The 20667-nt window shown below is 39.4% G+C and overlaps 1 protein-coding gene across 6 annotated transcripts in view; it reads left to right on the top strand.

The window, feature by feature from the left end:
* Nucleotides 1–20461, top strand: part of MKX (mohawk homeobox) — a 49212-nt gene extending 28751 nt beyond the window's left edge. For 2 of the 6 annotated variants that reach the window (XM_064636277.1, XM_064636323.1), the window contains exons 6-7: nt 17676–17730; nt 17839–20461. In XM_064636277.1, the coding sequence (XP_064492347.1) occupies nt 17676–17730; nt 17839–18025 (242 nt within the window). In that variant the 3' untranslated portion in view covers nt 18026–20461. Of the gene's footprint in view, nt 1–621; nt 5293–17675; nt 17731–17838 lie in introns of those variants that run through there. The other 4 variants (XM_064636286.1, XM_064636305.1, XM_064636296.1 and 1 more) reach the window with 4 other exon arrangements.
* Nucleotides 20462–20667: the final 206 nt, after the last annotated feature.

The following is a 20667-nucleotide window of genomic DNA, read 5'->3' as shown; positions in this document are numbered from 1 at the left end:
ATTGACCAAGACCTGTTTTGAAAACTCTAAGTAGTTTTCAGGCTACTGTGAGACAATTTGGCCAAGTGTAGAGGCTTCCCTGACCCAGCATTCCTGAAAGTTTGAATTTCTGTGTCTGCTCCTTTATGTAAATTTTTCAGATCAGATATTCTGTTTAAAAATTTTTCAGGTCACCATCTGTAAGTTACAGATAGAAAATCTTCTTAGCCTTGCATAGTTGGCTGAGGGCAGTGTCTTTGTGCATCTCTGAGATGAGCATCTGTCAGTTGTGTAGAAAGGACATCACCTGGGATGGACTGATAGTTTGATCCTGCATGTCAAAACGTGCATTCCTGTACAGTTCATGGTATATATGAACCTGATATATGTCATGCCAGATCTGATTATACATATAATTTTCAAGTTCAGCAAAAGGTTTTGTTTCTTTTTCCCCCATAATTTTTTAAAGAAACAGAATTTATCTGAATTAAAAACATGATTGGTGATGGTGAGTGGGTGGTTCTGTTTACCCTGCCACATTATATAGTACCACTTTTACTCCTTGTTTGGATAGCAGTCACAAGACCCAGATATCAAGCTGTGAAAGTATTTTTCTTGCAGCAGCCTTTCTTTTTTTGGCAGGCAGTGGCTTTGGAGATGCCTCGCATTTTGTCATGTGATTGGACTGCTGATGAAGTTTCTATGCTGCCTCATTTTCCTGGATTCCATCTGAATTAACTCTTCTTTGGGTCACAGCCGTTAGCACACTTCTGAATGAGTGGGGCTTTGCATCATAGTGTAATGAGCTCTAATACTTAATCTCTGTAAGGAAACAGCCTGTAAAGAAGGAATTCACTGCATTTGTTCCACGTGACAGAAATCTGTTTTTTGTACCTCCAGCTGTCCACATTGAAAACACATTCCTTCTTCACAGCAATATTCCTTCCTGAAACAAGGGAGAATGAGGGGAAATGACTTGTATATAATCGTTCCATCTAAAAACAATCAGCTTAGTCTTGTAAACACATAAACTAGTTCTTTGTAAACAAGTCTCTTAATTTTCTTTAAACTGAGTATTTAGATGTTAAAGAGGAAAGCTGGGTACATCAAACACATATGGTTCCTATTGCATCAGAGGCTTTTTTAATTTTGGTATTCTAATTGAAGAGACATTTTTGAAAGCATGCTAACTTTACAGAAACTAATCTATCCAACTCTGTCAGGTCTAGGTTTTATTCTTCCATCCATCACAACACTCTGGAAACATTTTCCACTTTAAATGTGCAGCAGCAACAACATCCCTTGTGGACTTTGAACTGCCCTCAATATTTCCAGTGGGTGGTGTGGAAGCATGGTTTGCAGTTGCTGATGTTGGGGAATTGACCGGGGCTTAAAGGGGAGAGAATTAGGAGGAGGCATCAGGGAAGGAATGGAAGTAGGGATTATAATTTATTCATGAATTTTTGCTTTATTCCTGGACACAAAATGCTCTAAGGTAAGTAATATTTTTAACTGGACAAGACTTCTGTACGCATCAGAGAAATACTGTATGTCTGCTAAACTATTCTAAAATTTCATTAAACAACTACTTCCCTTGGGTAAAGCAAAATTTCAGTTTGGCATCGAGTATGTATTAATTTTCCCTTCTACAAAAAATGGGCAGAAAACTGTTAAATTTACATTTCAGGTAGGTACATTTGAAATAGAAAACATGTTTATATCTTAGGCACTGCATTACGGTTTCTTCTCCTGTGGGCTTCCACTGCAGGTGTGTACTCAGCAGACAGCTGAGCAATGAACCTGTGCTTGCAGGTTTTGGTGGGGTGGGATGTCTTGTAGAGCTGAGTTGGAACCCCTTCTATAGCACCGCCCTGAGCCCTTTGCTGGGCTCTGAGCTGCTGCAATGAGTGCATTTGCCACTCAGATTTGCCACTGACTCTGGTCTGAATTCTGTATCAATCCATCTTTCCCAAGCATAGAGAATATTTAACAATAAATTGTCTTTTTATTTTTCATCTATGAACATGTACAATATAAAGTCCACAAAGGTCATAGAGGTAAATTTATTTATTAAATGGAAATACTTGGGCCCAAAAACCATTATGAATCATTTTGGTGTTTTAAGTTCAGGATGCAGAGTACATTATTCCAAAAATAATGGTAGCCAAATGTCATTCCCTCCAAACATTTGTGTAATATCTATTTATCTGTGGGCAGATGACTGCTATGTATAATCAGAGGCAGACTTTTGTCAAATTGAGGCTAAGTAAACACAGCTGAACACAAGCAAGTTGGACTACAATTTTTTGAGTTTTGCCAGCGCTGTTATGACCTTGAAAATGAATGTTTCTTCAGAGCAATCTGCTTTCAATATAGGAGAATTTTTAGTGTTTCAAATTAACAAGTGTTGATTGAAAATTTGTTCTGTTTAATTTTAATATTTTTTTGTCCAAATAAATGAAAAGTGTGTATTTGTCTGAAGGAGGGCATCCTTTCTGCTGCTTAGAAAGTAGAGATGTTTTGTACAGAAATATTTTTTGCTTGTGTCTGTGACATGAACAACAGTTAGAGCTGTGAACTCAGCTGAAACTTCATTATATAATCAGAGAAAATTTTCTGTTGTTTCCTTGAAACTTAAATGCTTTTTTTTTTTAATGTTCTGTGCAAGTGAATGTAGCTTAGTCTCCTTCTAAACATTTTCTAGAGACCCTGTTTTTCTCTGAGATACAAAGAGGAACAAGTCTGATTTTATTGCAAAACAGGACTACAATTTAAACCTTAGTTTTAACATGCGGATTTTCTGCTTTTACAATACCAGTTATTTGAACAGAGAACATTTTGCTCCCTTGATTTTAAAGATCACAGCATTTGGAGCTTGGAGAGGCTTTGGAGAGAATTCAGATAGGAGTCCTGACCAAAAATTTGTCTTTCAGTAATTACAGAAACTGAGTCTCATCCATTGCCAATATCTGTGTTTCAAGGCGATTCTTTCAAAGGGATTCTTTTTTTTCATTTTAAGTGCCGTATAGAAACCAGCTTACACACCAAACTCACGGGTAGGACACGTGCAAAGCGTTGTGGCCAGGAGGAACTTTCCCAAAGTCCTTGTGCCTCATATTCACAAGTCATAACTTCCCAATCTGCCTTTTTTGGGGGCAGCAATTACTGTTTTCAAATTTCTGACCAATTCTTACAGCAGCAACAGTTTAATGCCAGCAGCCAAACATACACATCACCTTGTATTTGATGGGTTACTACAGTGTGACTTTGACTTTGCAAGCCAAGTGCCATCCCAACAGGTAGTCTTGGATGTTTTTTGAAACAGCATCGACAAAGTCTCTTCTTGCTTCAGTTTTCTCTTCCCCTGTCATAATAGCAAAAGAAAAATGAGGATCCGGGTGGAAATGGGGAGGAAGTAGAAAAGGAGATGATAGAAAAGAAGATAACATGACTGAGAAGTTATTTTGATTGAGAATTACAATCAGTGGATGTGGCTATCCTTTCCTATATATTCCTATACTTTATTCTCTCTACTGAAATGCAGACTTCAGAAATAAAGCAGGAGGTGCTCCCAGGCCTATCTGAGCAATATGGCTTCTTAATATTAAACAAAGTCATCTGAAAAAGGCCTTGATGCCAGGGTTTTTAGACTCTTTGTTGTTTCTTTTGGGCAGCTTCTTCTTGGAATCTAAGGGTACAGATACTCATAGTGTCAGTGTCCTGCTTTGTTTTCTGGGATATCTGCTTCACCACAAATGCTAATGAGACCGCCAGAGTGGTCCTCTGGGTGTTCGAAGGGTGCAAGACAAGTACTGATTGCAAGCTTAGGACCATCAGGCAGAACTTTCCTTGAGTTATAACAGCTTGTGGCAGCCAGTTGTGTTTGAGGTGTGAGAGAAAGGCAGAAGCCTCACTGAAGATGAGGCTAAGAGTGGTCAGCAGCCTTCAGGGTGCATTGAGCAGCTCTCAAGATACTCCTACCTGAGGTGGTAGTTGTCTAGGAAGTGCTATCCAGACAGTATTTTATAAAGAAATACTGAACTTGCACTTGCAGTATGGCTGATAGTGTCTGCCAGCACTAGCCCAGCCCTGCCTGCAGGGTGGGGGAACCACTCCCACTGGTGATCTGGGGGGCTAGTTTTGCCAACACCTTACTAGTTTGTTCCTCTGAAGTAAAACAGTTGGTGACAGCCAACTAAGTTGGTTGTGTCAGTTCTTTGTGCATCCTGACCATCATCTACAGCGTTTGCTGGTGGTGGCTGTTTGCCCATTGTTGGAAAAGGAGAGTGGGCAGGAATGCAGGCCCTGTCTGCCTGTGGGATTTGCTGTGTCTGCTTTGCAGGCCCTTTGCAGATCTTCATAAACTTCACAAACTGTGATGTATAGCCTTTGGCTCTACGGCAAAGCTTTGGCTCACGGGCAAAAATGAAAAGTAAAAGTTCTTGCAAAATGAAAGAAAAAGCTTTTGTTGTTATAAAAGTGGAAACAGAAGTGCTACTAATAATAGCAGCAAGTTAATTAGAGAACATGCAACAATTCACAGAGCTTAAAGCCTTTATGTGGTAGCTGCCTGGCTTGTGTGGCTCCTGAAAGTCCTTCTCTTATCCTCCATCCAAAAGCTCAAAGTCTAGAGTTAAACTGTGTTGGAGACACCAAAGGAACTCTCTTTTTCTACCATAGTTATTTCCTAAAAAACCTGAATGTTCTCTACGTCTGGAACCATGTCTTCCTGTCTCATTGGTTTTCTCTGTAAAAGTGGAAATTCAGGATCTTAATTCTTAAAAGGGAAGTGAGGATGGAAGGCTATCTGTACAAATACATGTTTGTTGCAGATGCTGCTTACCCTTAGGAAAGTATCTGAGCAGGTCAGGGAAGATGCATAAACAAATTCCAGAAGTGTGAATTACTCTGAGATAACATTAATTTGATTGCTTCTTGAACAGAAAGTCCACAATGATTTCCAACTGCAGCTGAATAAGAAATTGCATTCTGTGAATGCAGGTATTTTCCATACTTTTATTCACATATATGTAGTTCAGGTTCCCCTGATTGCAAGCCCTGCTGGGTGAAGGGATTTTTTATTTATGGTAACAGGAGAGAAGACTAGTTATTTATACATGCTGGTAAAGCTTCTGAGTTGTTTTTGATGTACAGAGCTTCCAAACTAATAAAAATTCATTTTTTTTGAAGTATGTCAGTTGATTTAACCATAAATACCATATGGCTTTACCATAAATATGCATATGTGTTTTAAGTCTGATATAGCAAACTGTTGCAAGAGAGAATTCCCTGACAGAAATCTCTTGGCTTCCAGGAAAACAAATATGTAGTAAATATGACATTATTGCCTTCTGCACCTGTCTTGCATATTTTTGAAGCACGTTATCTCCGCACCGATCTGATGTTTTTAAACAGTATTAACCATATTTCGTGGGAAAATGTTACAAGGGGCTACTTTAGATAACATTGTTCTTGGAAGCTGATAGCCAGCAATTCAGTTAGGTTGTAGAGAAGGCTATTGGCTTTAACTGCTTTTAGATCATGTCCACTATTGCAATTTGGGTACACTGGTCAAGGTGTCAGTGCCTGTTTGGGAGAAATACGTTAATACTTCTGGATAGTACATTTTTCCTATGGTAATAATATGCTGTGTTTCAATAATTCATAATTTTATCAGCACAAAGGGAATGGATTGGTTTTTATGACTCATTATTTAAAAGATATGTGTTATTACTGTCACAATTATTATTATTACTATGTTAGTGTAGTCTCTATTTATGTACAGCTTGCAGGGGCCATGGTAGCTTTTTCACGTGAGAGCTGTTTGCAATGATCTCAGAGAATCGGCATCTTCACTCAGAGAAACAGCCTGGGCATATTGCCCATGGTTCAAAAACTCTCTATTTGAAAGCAAATCTGTTTGTCTTGAAATATTGTGGCTTAGGGTCCTCTACAGCTCAGCAATTGCGTCTTTGCGAGCTGCTCTTCCTGAGATGAATGGCAAAGGGGTATGAATGAGCCTCATTGTTATGCAGTGTGTCCTGCGGTTAGAGGAGCCGAATGGAACAGAACTAATCTCTGCAGCATCATGGAGTGAGTTTCACAGAGGCTCTAAAATTCATGCAATTGTGCTATACCAAGAATTGCAGGCAGTGTATCAAGGTGAGGATGAGCTAGTAAGCCCTGTCTCTCTGCACCAATCTTTGCTATGACATAGGTCCATTAATGTGGCGCAGCGTTGCTGTCACGGCTCAGGCAGCGTTCTCTGCCACGTGGATACACATCCTCTGCTACGTGGTGCACATTTACTCGAGCCTGCCTTAATGGCTGAGGCCCTGAGTGCTGAGAAGTCTGAATCCAGCCCCTGTGCTGTTATCAGTTGACGACGCTTCCCTGCTGGTTTCTTGAAAATCGCTGTCTCCAAAAGCAGCAATGTGTGTTGAATAACAAACCCCTTCACATTCAGACTCTTCAGGTTTTGGAAAAGAGCCAACATTCTTGAAGAATGATATAGTGGCCAGTAAACATCTGCGAAGTCTGTAAGACTGTCAGAAACAGTAACATTTAAAGTAAAGATCATATCAGTAGCAATTCCCCTGTCCTGACAAGGCATTCAGTGCAAATATTTGTTCAGTCATCCTTGCTCTCATTCCCGTTATCACAGACAGTTTCATATGTTTTGCCAGAGGAGCAATTCCATCTTCTTCCACAAAGCGGTTCACATTCAAGGCCTTTGCAATGTTAAGTACCGGCCTACTACTGTTTCAGGACCTCACACACGTGCTCCTGCAGAGTGCAGGAGCCGCATCTGTCTTAGGCAAAGAATCTGGTGTGAAATTTGCTTGCAACTTTCAATTTGTTTTGCTGCTCCTTGAGGATTCAAGCTCAGTCTGGCTGAACTATTACACTGCAGCAATCTCTCACATGAAACAGTAGCCAGGATAGGCCTTAAGCTCTTCTAAGTACATGATTCTCCTGCAGAGTTACTAGAATTGCACTGCACTAGGACTCAAACTATTTTAAACACAAGATGATGTTTAGAGTAGAAGGAGATGTTCCTGCTTCTTCAAAAGCTCTTGGCAAATAGGCAGGTCTTCCTGAATAACTCTGAGCATGCTGTTCTTCTGTTCCAAGAGCCTTTCCCTTTTTGCCTGCTTTGCTACACTGCCTCTCATTTGCTCAGTGAATAGGAAAACTGAAAACACAGCCCTTCTTGAGATACCTCCCATACTTACTAGAATCTCTGAGGGCCTGTTTAGAAGATGTCTGGGAATATTTAGGTTTCGGAAGAAATCCTGTAATGGAAATAATAATAGCGCGAGTTGTAGTGAGTAGGAGCATGAAGACTGCAATAGCTTCACAAGAGAAAGCAAAGGAAACAGAACTAAACAGTTGATTCAAAAATAATGCAATCAAACACTAAAATTGCTTTTGTGCAATTGGAGATAAGAATAATCCACAGGCAGCTCTTTCCTCTGCAGCTCAATCAGCACTGTTTATTTCTGCTGGTTATTCTCTATATGGTCAGGAAGGTGCGTGACTACAGCTTTCTGTGTAGGTTGCAGTAATTTCTCAGGATGCTGAATAAAGGGATTCCCTTTGCATTTTGAGCTAGATGAGGAAAGAAATATTTTTCTGACATATATGAGTTGGCCTGGTTTGAAAGATGCCTCAAAACCCAGCTCATATGCTCATTGAGTTGCTGCTTCTGTACCACCAAAGCAGTAATGTGAACGCAGCTGAGCACCTCTGAGGACAGGATGATTAATTTCGTGATATGCTGTTCAGTGCCATTTGATACATTCCACGTGGTCCTTTGCAAACTTTAATAAAGGTGTTTTCATTAGACATCTGTAGGATTTCACAAATGGGGAATCTAGGCACCAAACAATTACAATTTGAAGTAATGTTAGATACATAAGACCTTGTGGATGCTCATGATTTCATGACTTTATGTACATGCAAAGCAACACTCTTGTTGACCTTACTTACACCTGTGAGTTCTCAGCACTGCTGAAGTTGAGAACCCAGGCTCTCCAGTCGGAGTCTAGAGACCAGGGAATGTACTGTGGCACCTGTGAAAAGCTCAGTTAGAACAACTAATTGAGCCCCACACAAACCTGTAGCACAAGCAGAGAGACTGTCAGTCACTAACATGATTTACTTGGTGGTGCCATATCCATCTGACAGTCTTTTCTTATGTCCTCTTCCTGCAACAGCCTCAGAGCTGCTGTGCCGTGGCACTGAGGTTGTGTGGGGAAAGGTCTCATCTACTGCCGTGGGTTTGGCCCTGGCACAGTTGTGTCCTGTGCCATTGGGAAGCAATGACCACAGAAAATACCACATGTGATTCTGCTGCTTTATCTCATGGTATATTTAGTGTGAAGGCAAACTGCTTAATCTTTCCTGTTTTTATGCACACATAATGTACAAGCAGATTCAGGTATGTATATATTTGAAAATATCTGTATCTTCTTAGAGATATAAATAATTTTTAAAATTTTATATGTAATCCCCGGATTTGCAGGATTTGTTGTACAAAAGTTGTCTGGGTTACTGTGAGGCTCTTTTGTAGCTTACAGCCATTTTTATGGCTGTTTGATTGTTGAAGCCCTGCTGATACACTTTTCTTACAAGCTTCTTGAATTTTTATGCTTATGATCTCACAGAGTGCATTAAGTTTGGGACATCAGTTAGGGACATCACTGGGGTTTAGTATTTGCACATGTGTCAGGGGAGGTTTAAGTTAGATATTAGGAAAAGGTTCTTCACCCAGATGGTGTTTGGGCATGGGGAAGTGGTCACAGGACCAAGCCTAACAGAGTTCAGAAAGCATTTGGACAACACTCTAGACACATGGTGTGATTCTTTGGCTGTCCTGTGCAGGGCCAGGAGTTGGACTTTGATGATCCTTGTGGGTCCCTTCCAACTCAGGATATTCTATGATTCTGTGGTAAGTATTGTGCACATCTGACTACCCCATGCAGTGGATGGAAGTAGCTGTGTTTAAAGAGATCGTATTTGTCAGTCAGTTCTTTATCTTACAGACGAGTGAAAGAAGCTGTGAATTTCCTCTTTCTGACAGACTTACCCATTCTTTACTCCATGCTGCTGGCTCAACACACCGTGGAAATCGGTTCTGGCATTGACTTAGAAGTTCCTCCACTTGCCTGAAAATACAGCACCTTGTAATTTAAATTGCCTTTGTGCAGCATATGCCATGTCTGAGCCTCCTTGGCTCCCAGGGACAGGAGAGGAGCTGGCTCCTGCAAGCGGGGCCGCAGGAATGGGGGGCACATTTCTCCAAATTCTGCAAATGGCTTCTGAAAATATCCTGTGTGCAGGCATTCATATCATAATGTTACACCGCATATGTAGGGTCTGCTCCCAAACCCACAGCCAACTAGCATAACAAAATCAGATTTTACTGCTGTAGTGTCAGCCTAGGGTTGAAATATGGCTTTGAAACCCTCCCTTTCACCCCACTTTTTAAATGAAAAACAATCGTGCTGGAGTGTAATAGTGCTTATCCTGGCTGCATTTTACTTCAGCTTTTTATTTTTAAAGCCTTATTTTAGGCTTTAAGAGCTCCCAATTAAACTCTTTAGATCCAGAGTGAAAGCCTGAACATGCCTGCCTGCACAACAGCAAGTTTCCTGGGTGGGAAAAGGGATATTTTTTGTATTAAAACTAAAGAAAATTGGCACGGTGGTATGTCTTCTCCCTTCATATTCCTTACTCTTCTTTTTCCCGATGAATCTTCATTTGCCATTTTCTCATTTTTGTCACATCTCCCATACTCTTTCCTTTATTTCTTTTTTCTCTTTCCCTTCCCCTTTCTCCTCTTTTCTTTATTTCACCCTCCTGCTTACCTTCTGTCAAACGTGGTTTTCACAGTTAACCCCTAATGATTTGCAACAGGAGAGTGGACGACTTTATCCGGTCAGTCAGCACAGCACATGCTGTAAATCCCTTCCTAAATGACACACACAAAAAAAGAAGCCTAGGTCAGATGTTTGTTTATGCATTGTGAAATGCATGTGGGAGACTATCACCAAGGAATCTGACAACATTACACTACTAATTACATGCCAACTCAATGAGAAAAGATTTGATTTCAGTCAGCTTTGCAGCAAACTTGAAAAGAAAATAATACCACATAACCGTCAGTTTGTTAACAGCTCGCCTCAACACTCCACAGCCCTAGCTCCCATTTTAAGCTCTGCTAAGATCTGGCTAAGAAAACAAGTCTCACACAGTGCCCTGCACCACACCAAGGAGAACATGCTGTCACTGGTCATGGGAAATTTAGAGCCAGCCGTGACAGCCTGAACAATAAAGTGATTTACGCTAGGTTTTTATCTAGTTTGCTAGCTCATAAATTCTTACATTCATGTGCACAGTCTAAGACTGTAAGACCACTTGCACCATGCTTACTATTATGTGGAGCTTTCAGTGCACTTATTAATGCAAATATTAATATAGACTTGCAAACTCAGTTCTCTCTTATGATTTGTAAAATACGCCTATCGCAGTCTCTGTGGGCATGTATACTCATTTTATAAAAATCACATGTATTGAAATGTTACTAGACGCCTGCTCCCACTGCAGCAGGCTCTAGGCTGCACAGTGTAAAAAATCTTTGGGTTCCCAGATATTCAGGAAAAAATCTTGAGTGGTAGCAGTCCTTCACAGTTAAAGCTTATATCTGAAATTTTGGTGCAAGAAGCAAATTTCAATGAAAGATTTTCACAGAAAAGGCTTGGTCCTAGGGCACGATGGCAAAGGGCTATTTCTAACATTGGCAAGACCCGACCTATGGGCCTTAGTAGAAGATGTCAGACCAGAGCTATAGCTGTTCCTAAAAAAAACCACTGGGTGAACAGGGAAAAATAGTCACTCTAGCTGTCACTGTGAACATAAATTGTCATTATGCAGTTTGTTCATCTGAAAGGACATAACAGCTGATGACAAGTCAGTTTTTATACTTGCTGTCACTGTTGAAGCCAAAGGAGTGAGGTTACAGGGTTGTGGGGGTGACTTCATTACAAGCTGCTCTATAACCTCTTCCTGGAAGAAAGAGAGAGCAGTGGTAAAATAAAGTTTTGCTGAAAACAAGCTTTCTCTAGAGCCTGGGCCCAGAGCTCATTCCTGCAAGTTTCTGACAGCATTCCCACCCAACTAAAGGATATAGTAATAAATCTTTGTCAGTAGAAATCCAGTAGGCCCCTGAGATCAGACCAGCTATGATTGGTATCATGTGCTCTCCCAGGTCACACTGCCTCGCTGTGTCTGCAGCCACAGGTCACCTGAAACTCCAAGAGGGACTTTCATCCCTCTGCCAAAAGGCTCTGCTGCATGAGCACTGCCAGCCCCAACTGGGCAGTTTCACACAGACCTTCCCAGTCTGGCACCTAGTTTGGGCGGGAGTGGCCTTACAAGGGACAACACTGAATGGATCCCATGTAGAGGTGGCCCGTGGTCTGCAGGAGGTCTGCCACCGGGGCGAGATTGGGGAATATTTCTGTAGGAGACTCTGTTTGCAGTCTCTTCCAGCATGAGCTTTCCTGTCTACACTTCTCCATAATTCATCCTTAATAGATCTATTGTCCCTGAGGAAACCTGGTAGGATGGTGCAAAGGGAAAAGGGTTTAAGAGTTTCAGTGCTGGATGGGATGAGTCCTGTCTGTGTGTAGAAGGCCTGTGGTAGTGTGGGTCGCTGGCTGAGCATGTTTAGAAATTCATTTGTCTGATTATATCAGGCTCAGAATAGGAGCCTGCAAGTGTAATCATGGGGTGGCCAACTCCTGCTTCCTCCAATTCAAGTGAGAGAAGCTGAGGTTTTCTTGTTTTTCTAAAGATGCTACAGTGTTTGCACCAAGATTAAATGACATTTCTTATAAGAGAGAAGAGCCTGGCCTGGTGCTTTGGGCTACAATTTCTCCTCTCTTGCATTGTTGAGCAGCCTGGGCTAAGCCACCTTCCCTCCCCAGATATGAGTGCAAGTTAGTGGTGTTGTTTGTGGTTTACTTTGGGATCCTTTGTGGGCAAAGGAGCTGTGGCAATGCAGAAGAATACAGGAACTCCAATTAACCTGATTTTTTTTCTTGGAGACACAGAGATCTGAAACTTCTGGAATCAAGGTGTGCGTGTGTGAGTATGTGACCTACAGAAATACCTCATCTCACCACTAATTTACTCACACGTGTAAACTTCATTTTTCTTTCAGCTGCCCCAGTTTATTTCCTGTTCCTCCCTCTTTTTCCTCTGCTTGCTTGTTTTGAAAATGCTGGTCAACACATGTTAAGCCAGAGTCTCCAAAACCAACAACAGAAAGTTCAGGAGAAGCAGCAAGAGTAACAACTGAATAACGTTGCCAATTTTAAAATGAAGATAAGTTATACAGGACCTTTTATTGAACCCACAAATATTTTATAGTGTTCACCATTTGAGGCCAGCAGTTCTTTTTTATATTTTTCCTCTGTTTGGAGCTAGAATAGAAGCTGCGTAATTCATCAGGAATCTGTACATGTTTAGGTAGCTTCAAGAAATATGACAGTCATGCGAGACTGACGTGCTGTGTCTTGCCTTCCATGTCCATTTTTCCCCTGCTACATAATGTTCTGTACCCTTTTCTCTCTGTCTCATTCCCTCATTCACACATTCTTTCCCCTGTTGGTTTCAAGCCATCTTTGCTTTGTCAGTGTTATCTGATAACACAAAGCAGTGTTTAAGCCAGTTGTTGCAGTTCAGCTTGAGCTGGATATAACAGCAAGAGGGGGAGCAATGTGGATGCTTCTTGGTCCTACATAAGTGGTCAGTCTTGCCTTTGCTGTTCTGGCAGGGCCTTTAGGTAAAGTCAGTTCGTCACCGCGCACGTGATATTCTTAGGCCAGAATTCCTATATCCAAAGAATAAAATGTAACTGTAATTAACATTATTTAGCACACCTCTGAAGTCGTCCAAGTATATGAAAATTATTAGTTTGGATGTGGCGAACTGTAAGGATCTGAATCGTTCTGAAGTATTTGAATGTGCCACAAACACCATGTAGCCAGAGTACCTTTGTACATAGTAATTTGGAGGTAAGTGATGCATTGTGCAGTTTAAGGATGGTTTGCCTGCAAGAACCCTGGAGTTTACTTCCTTTGGGTAGGCCTTTCTGATAGCAGAAGAACAAAAGAAAATTATACTTTAAATATAAGAGAAATCCTGGAAAATTGTGTTCTTAAATAATTTTGAAAAGGTCAAAATATTGCCTAGGCATGTTGTCTTTAGACTTCTGAGGCTCATTTCCATCTCTACTAAAATGGGATGCAGGCTACCTTGCAAGAGAGTTATCAGTATCAACCAGTGCATATTTATGATGAAATTTCATGATGAAAAAAAAAGCCATTTGTATTTTTAATAATTATGTGAGTCCTGAAAAATGCCATGCTGTATCACAAAGCTGGTATTGTCTGGTATCTTGGCACTGCATCCTACAGTAAACTGTATACTGAAAACTCATACTAATGGAAAGGTATACAGGATTGCATTGGTAAGTGATTTATAGTGACTTCCTATTATAAACAAGAGGGAACAAATATCCCACCTAGCTGGTTTCTTTGGGTGGATGTTGAGAGCAGAATGAGACATTCCTGGCTGGGCAAAAGCAGATTCTGTGGATGCCTGTAACTGGGAGCAGAATGAAGCACCAGAAAGTGAGGTATAAATAACAATCCCTAATTATAAATGATTGAGTTTCCATTTTCACAGTTTTTAAAACTTTCTGGTTGTAGAGCAAGTGATTGCTGTTTTAAGTGATTTCTGAACTTGTTACAAAAAGATATTTCTGATGTTTAATATTAAGTAGATTTACTGTAGGATCTCAGTATATGCTGAAAGCCTATAAACGTCCTTTGACAAGCAGCATAATCCTTTCTGAGACAAAACAAAACACCTTTGGCAGCAGCTTCTTTTGGGTTTCAGTTAATAAATATGCTATTGAACACAACTTAGTTTGTTCAGGAAAGTTATTTGTGCTTTCCAGTTTTATGCTGTTGAGTTGTATTTATGTATGTAGGTATGTAGTAGCATAAATGCCATTGTTTACCCTTTCGAATAAGTCTTGAGAACAGTGTGGAATACAATAATTCATCAGCATTGGCCTTCCCTGGAGCCATTTGACACATTGATCTAAGCTCGACAAGTGTGTAGAGTTTTGAGTTTGTGTGACAGCCTGCCTTGATCCAAGTGAGATGGTGACACTCCTTCGGAAGAGAGCAGAGGTGGCTGCCACCTAAGGCGTGTGAGCGCTTGGTGGCATATGACAGCTGTGGTTTATGCTTGGTACCTCCTATGAAGTGCTGCTTCTGGTGTGCTGAGAGAGGGCCCATGAGTTAAGTGCCCATCAGCACTTGCTCTGGGGTGAGTCCTTAGTGGAGGCTGCTCAGTGAGATTCAGTATGCTGCGTCATTTTTCCATTCCTTCTGTCACCATTTCCAGAGAAGTTACCCAGCCCCAGTGCCATTTCCTCATTGCTTCAGAGAAAAAATCTAGGAACATGTTGTGTGATGGTCAAGAAACTGAACACTTTCCATTTTAAGAATGTTGTTCTTTGATTATTTTCATGAAACAATCTCACCAAAATGTTGCTTTTACAGTTGAAATATACTTTGCAATTCTTGTGCAGATATGTCAAATATCAAAAGCTTTAATTATCAAAAGCTTTAATTAGTAGTTGAGGGTAGACCCGATAGATTACAAAATGTGAACAAAAAGCAAAATGTTGGGAATGTTAGGTAAGATTCACTTTTTTTGTTATTGTTATAAATTTGGTAAAATTTTGTCATCTATATTCTTTCTCTGGTGGGTGGAGAGCCAGACATGACCAGACTGCCTTTCTCCTAGGCTGAGCTAAACCATTAAGGCTGTAGTTATACCAGTGTACTAAATATCTATATACAAATACAGATATGGGTTATGGATGTACTAAATATCCAAAGGAGAGATGTGGTCCTCTCTCACCCAGTTCATAGCATATTCACATGAATGATAATACTGTCCAAAGGGAAGATGTGTGAGGAGTGGCCACAGAAGAAGTCTTGCTGCTTTGCAGCAGCATTCGGGGATGTTGGACTGCTGTGTTAGATAAATAGACTGAAACCACTTCTTAGGGGACATCTCTGTTGTTTATGAATGGAGCCTGGACAAGTAGCCTGGGTAAAGATACATGACTTAGATGGCAGTTTCATGGCATGTGAGGTGAACCCCACTTTTGCTTTGAGTTGGATCAAGTTGGTTTGGCTGGCAAGATGTCAAGGAGCGCATAAGGAATGGTTTTTGTCTCTCTCAGACAGATGTGAGCTGCTTGGATGCTATGGTAGTGCAAACTGGGGTATGCTGTCACAGGTTTGGTATAACAGAAAAGAATTTTTGGCAAGAAAAAGGGGACCTGTGCTTTGAAATGATGGATTTTCAGACTTCATTGTACTAATATGCTTTTACAGCAGTTATTAGCAAGAGCTTTGCAAATTATCAATGATGGTTTTTTGTAACTCAGTTTTGAGTTTCTTTGATATAAATTATTTATTTGAAAAAACGTAAAATCTGAACGGAATAAGAAAAGACTTGTCATTCAGGAAACATCTTCAGCAAAGTTAAAGAATGGGCAGCTCTTTCCTCCTGGATTTTATTTTTTAGTTTTTCTACTGCTTTTATATACCATAGGCAGGCAGCTTTCATTTAGAGCTGGCTAAACACCAGTAAAAAATATTTGCAAATACTCCTTCAAATAAATGCTGGAATTGGAATGTGTGTCACCATTCACACCTACTTTCCTCAGAAGTTTGTACAAGCAATTTTTTTGTTCATAGGAAATATTTTCCAACAGTGAAAGAAACTGACAGATGCTGGAGAGAGGTATATTTATATCTAGGTTTGCTCTGGCAGTGATGTTCTCTATTACGTGCCATTTCCATTTCTATGCCTACTGACCTATTCAGTCCAAACCTTTCCTTGAAAATTGTCTCTAATTAAAAAACAATGAAGCAGGGCTGAAAAATTCTTTGTAGCCAAGTACAGTGTTAAGAAGAAGACTTTTGGTGTCATTCAGTACCTCTTCCTGGATAAAAGGTTTCTTTTTTCCTTCGTTCGTTGTCCTCTGCATAGATTCGACTTCCCCTTTTTGAATCCCATTCAAGCATTGATCTAGGAATGCTTAAGAGATACTGATTTAAGATGTGTGCTTTTAAAACAAAACTTAAACTTTGGTCACCTGTGAACATTTTTTTATAAAAGCTGTTTTGCAAAAGCGTGGAAGCCTGCTAAGCCAAGCAGCTTGGCAAACAGCTGACCTCTGAAATTACAGGTGGCCTCCCTGCATTTCTTTGGTGAGACTGTGGTCTCCAGTGGTCACCTGCATGTGCTGGGCAGTGTGACTGGGCTGAGTTATTGGCTGTATATGACAATGGGACTGCTGGCTGTGGTGGGCAAGGTTGCTCATAAGTGGAAGGTGACCAAGGGATGCCATGTGCTTTGGCACCTATTCCACTGGAAGCTCTGTTTAAGGACAAGATCAACTTTTAATTAATAATCTAATGGAAATCTAGCAGTAATGTTGATTTGTAGCTGGGAATCTGATCTCATAAAGATATGCATTACTTTATGAGATTTATGCTGTATTTAGAGGCTTTTGGGGTCTTGTAGCCATGAGTGCTCATGCTGTTGCTGTTCCTTTCGTTTGACTTGTTTTCCTGTATATTGCAGTTGGGCATCAGCTTCTTGTTCCTCTATAATCTGTGTCAGGATAGCAAACCCACTGAATAAAGCTTAGGCATTTCTGCCTGCTAAATATTTCTGGCTTCTCTGCGATGTGAGGATTTAATGAATGAACAAATGTTACTCTTGATGAGAAAATGTAGCTTATGCATGTGATGCAATTTCGTCTGAAGGCTGTTAACCTTCACGGGTTAACACACCAAGGTGTGCTTGTTACTTGTATCCTTCTCAGGCTGCCTCTGGGACTGAGGCGCAGCCTGGGCGAGGGGCACATTAAAACCCACACACATCATGTGTGCATGGGTGAAAGTCCTATTTTTAGTGCATACAAGAAGGCATTCACTGCAGGGCAGTGAAGCTGATTTTTATTTTTAGATTTTGCAATTCCTTATGTCCCTGGTATTTATGTTTTTAAAAACTACTTTATCACCCTGCAAAATGTAGGTGAACCTTCAAGACCAGCTTTATTCTCACTATTGCCAAGATAACTTTTTTCTTGACACAGTCTGGTGTGGGATATGCTGGACAAGGTTCAGTACCAGTTCTGCCAGTGCAGTTCTGGTTCACAGTGAGGTTTAGTGATGTTCTGCTTCACAAAAGCCTGTTTTTGTAAAGTCATGTCTTGGGAACCTCTCCACAGCATTTTTGGTTGGCATATGCCCTGCTCCAAGCTCAGTGTGGCTTTCCCCAGGCAGATCCTTGCATGAAGATTGTCATAGAATCACAGAATCAGCTGGGTTGGAAAGGACCTCCGAGATCATCAGGTCCAACCCTTGATCCACTACCACCTTGGTTACTAGACCATTGTCCTTTTTATGTGTCAAAGCAAAATTTTATTTTAAATCTGGTATCAGTTTTTTAATAAATCTTGGGTCCTTTTTCAATATGCCTGTTCCCTGAATGTTCTTTTTTTTTAAACTATTACAATAAAATAGACTTTTTTTTCCTGTTTTCAGAAAATCTGGAGAATGGACCAACTAAGTGTGAAAGGTAAGGGACTTCACAGTTTTCCAAAATGATTGCTGTTATTATGGTTTTCCTGATATCATGTAGCTATGTAAGCTGTATGTGTAAATATTTGTTATTGCTTGAATCTAGTGCAGCTAACAGAAAAGGAACCAGCAAAGATGAAACATACTGGAAGGAGATCAACGCAGCTATGGCCCTAACGAACCTTGCCCAGGGGAAGGATAAACTGCAGGGAACTACCAGCTGCATCATTCAGAAATCATCACATATATCAGAAGTAAAGACTGTTAAAGTGCCATTAGTTCAGCAGTTTTGAGAGATGGGTCCTTTTTCTTTTTTATGTCAAATGGACATTTTCATCACAAGATTGGTTTTCAGCAAAATCAGATTCACAGATATGAGGCAAATGTGGAAAATAGGTCCCCTTTTATAGGATGGTCAGTTAAAAAAATTAAGGTCCCTTCTGACTCAGACGTTTCCATTGTATTAAATGAAATGTTCAATTGCTTCTATAAAAGGCATGTAAATTATAAAAAAACTGTTTTTATCAAAATATTAACTTATTTTATGTTAATCAAAGTGCGCATAAGATGTTTGCATTGCTATTACAGTAAGTGCCTTGCTTTGAAAAAATAAGCTATAACGTGGGCATAGTACAACAGTGTTATGCCTCAAAATGACAATGCCATAATGCTTAAACTTTGTATATTATTCCAAGTGGGCTTAAGCAGCCGAGGGCTAAACACATTACTGCTGAAGGCCCTGGAGAGTTGTGCTTATTTGACTTGTACAAATTGATGAGTCTTATGAAATTGTTACATCATTCTCTCTTTTTTTAATCAACAGTGTTATAAAAATTGTACAGTATGTTTTGTCAAAGTGACAATGAGGTTGTTATGCATGTTTCTTACCTGTATATGCAGTATATTAAAATACCAAAATCATTCCTTTGAAAAGTGCAATACTCTAGAACACAAAAATTTAGGAAATAAGTTAATTGTTCAGATTCTTTTGAACTTATGCACCCAGCTGTGTTGCTCATTAAAGATTTCTAGTTGAGAAAGGTGTTAGCCAGACTAGCTATAAATTCAAGTCAAATTTCTATAATTTTAAAGCTTTACTAGTGACTTACTGAAATTTTGATAGAAGTAAAATTGATTTTTTCTTCTTGTACAAAACCAAATCTATAATGCCATTTATTATTTGCAATGGAATTCGAAAATGTTTCCATGGTGGAACATATTTCTTTAATGTGGTTGAAACATTTTTATTTTGTATGTACTGCATAAATGAGGACAGTTGATTGACATTTCATATTTCAGTGAGAAAAATCTGTAATATAAACTATCAACGCCCAAGGTAGAATCACAGTGGGAACTGAAATGTTGAAAAATCTCAGCGTTTAAGGCAGAAACATTTTAAGAAGATACTAAACCATGTATTAAATGTCATGTTTCTAAAGTTGACTGCTATTGAGTGTAATAACTAGCATAAAACCAGGTTTATTTTTAAATTTTATTTGGAGGTGTACAGGTTATTCTTAAAGCATATAACAATAGTCTAATGAGGTTTACAGTGCTTGAATAAACAGTGGCAAAGCCAAAACCAATTTATACTGAATCGGTTATAGAAAACTGGAAAAGAGCTGATTGTTGCTAGGATTTGGATTTTTTCCTGTGGGTATCCTGTCAGGTTTTTTCCTAGTTATCCCTTTCCTTGTTTCTCTTTTTGGTGAGCCATCGATGAACAAGATGAGACTTTAGTTCTGCTCCTGCTGAGTTTAATGGCAGAACTCCCACTTCAATGGAAGCAGGACTATGCTAATGATGAAACTAACTTCCAAGTAGAGGCTGTTTCAGTTGCACTAAAATAGTCGAGATACATTGCAAATATCAGCCTTGGTGTGACTTCTTGGGAAACTTCCTGATGTAACATAACATTGTTGGGTTTATTTAGTGTACAATGAAAATTATTTGATATGAAAATATTTTGTACATATATATTTTTACTTTGTTTTCTAAATTGCTGATTTGCATTGACTTAAAGTGCCAAGCAAGAAATGTATGTTGTGACTGTATGAACAGTTGAAGTATACGTTTCACTGACTTGCATCATTATGTGTCTAAGATTCCATGACATTAATTTTTGATACTTTACTGGATTTTGACATAATAATGTGAGTTTATAACTAATAGCAGAGAGTTAATACTTCACTTTTGTTCATACTATTATAAGTTATTCTGGTATTAAATATTTTGTGACAATAAATTCATGGTTTTGACAAACTTTTCTGTTAGAAATATTCAGTGTTTTTTTCTGTATAAACGACAACAAAATTTGTCGTGTAAAAAGGTACTTTTGGGGACTTCTCTGAAGTAAACTGGAGAAGACAAGCCATTGTATAAACAAACAACTTGTTAGTGGTTCTTTTTTCAAATGATCAAAGCACAAGAATAACTGTATAACACATCAAGTGGGTTTTAAATTTAAGAAATACTTGGCCTAATTTCTTGTTACCGTTTCCTTTAATTTATTTTTTTCTACTGCTGCTTTAGAGTTTTCTGAAAACACAAATTCTGATGAATTATGTGTGTCTTTTTTAAATAACAAAAGTCATGATCAGTGCTGAGCCAACAGCTAATGAAAACTCAGTAATTATTTATGATATTGGAAAAACAAACATTATTACTATTGCTCTTCTTTGTTTCAACATATGTAACCATTTTAGTAAAATAAATAACTGCAAACAACATCTTGCTGTTTTGAATTAAATATTCATTTATCTGTCCTTAGGCATTTGCATTTCTGGATTCCTGTAATAGTCAGGGTTTCTCTATACTGAGATACAGGCACGTGATAGACAAAGAAGAAACAGAAATATTAGTTTTCTGATTAACACACCTTGTGTACGCAGTTTTGTGAAGTGGTTTAGTGCATCCCTGATGAAAACAACTGCAG

Source organism: Pseudopipra pipra, chromosome 1, assembly GCF_036250125.1.
Source record: "Pseudopipra pipra isolate bDixPip1 chromosome 1, bDixPip1.hap1, whole genome shotgun sequence".
NCBI classification, from domain to species: Eukaryota; Metazoa; Chordata; class Aves; order Passeriformes; family Pipridae; genus Pseudopipra; species Pseudopipra pipra.
This window is presented reverse-complemented; position numbering and strand designations above follow the sequence as displayed.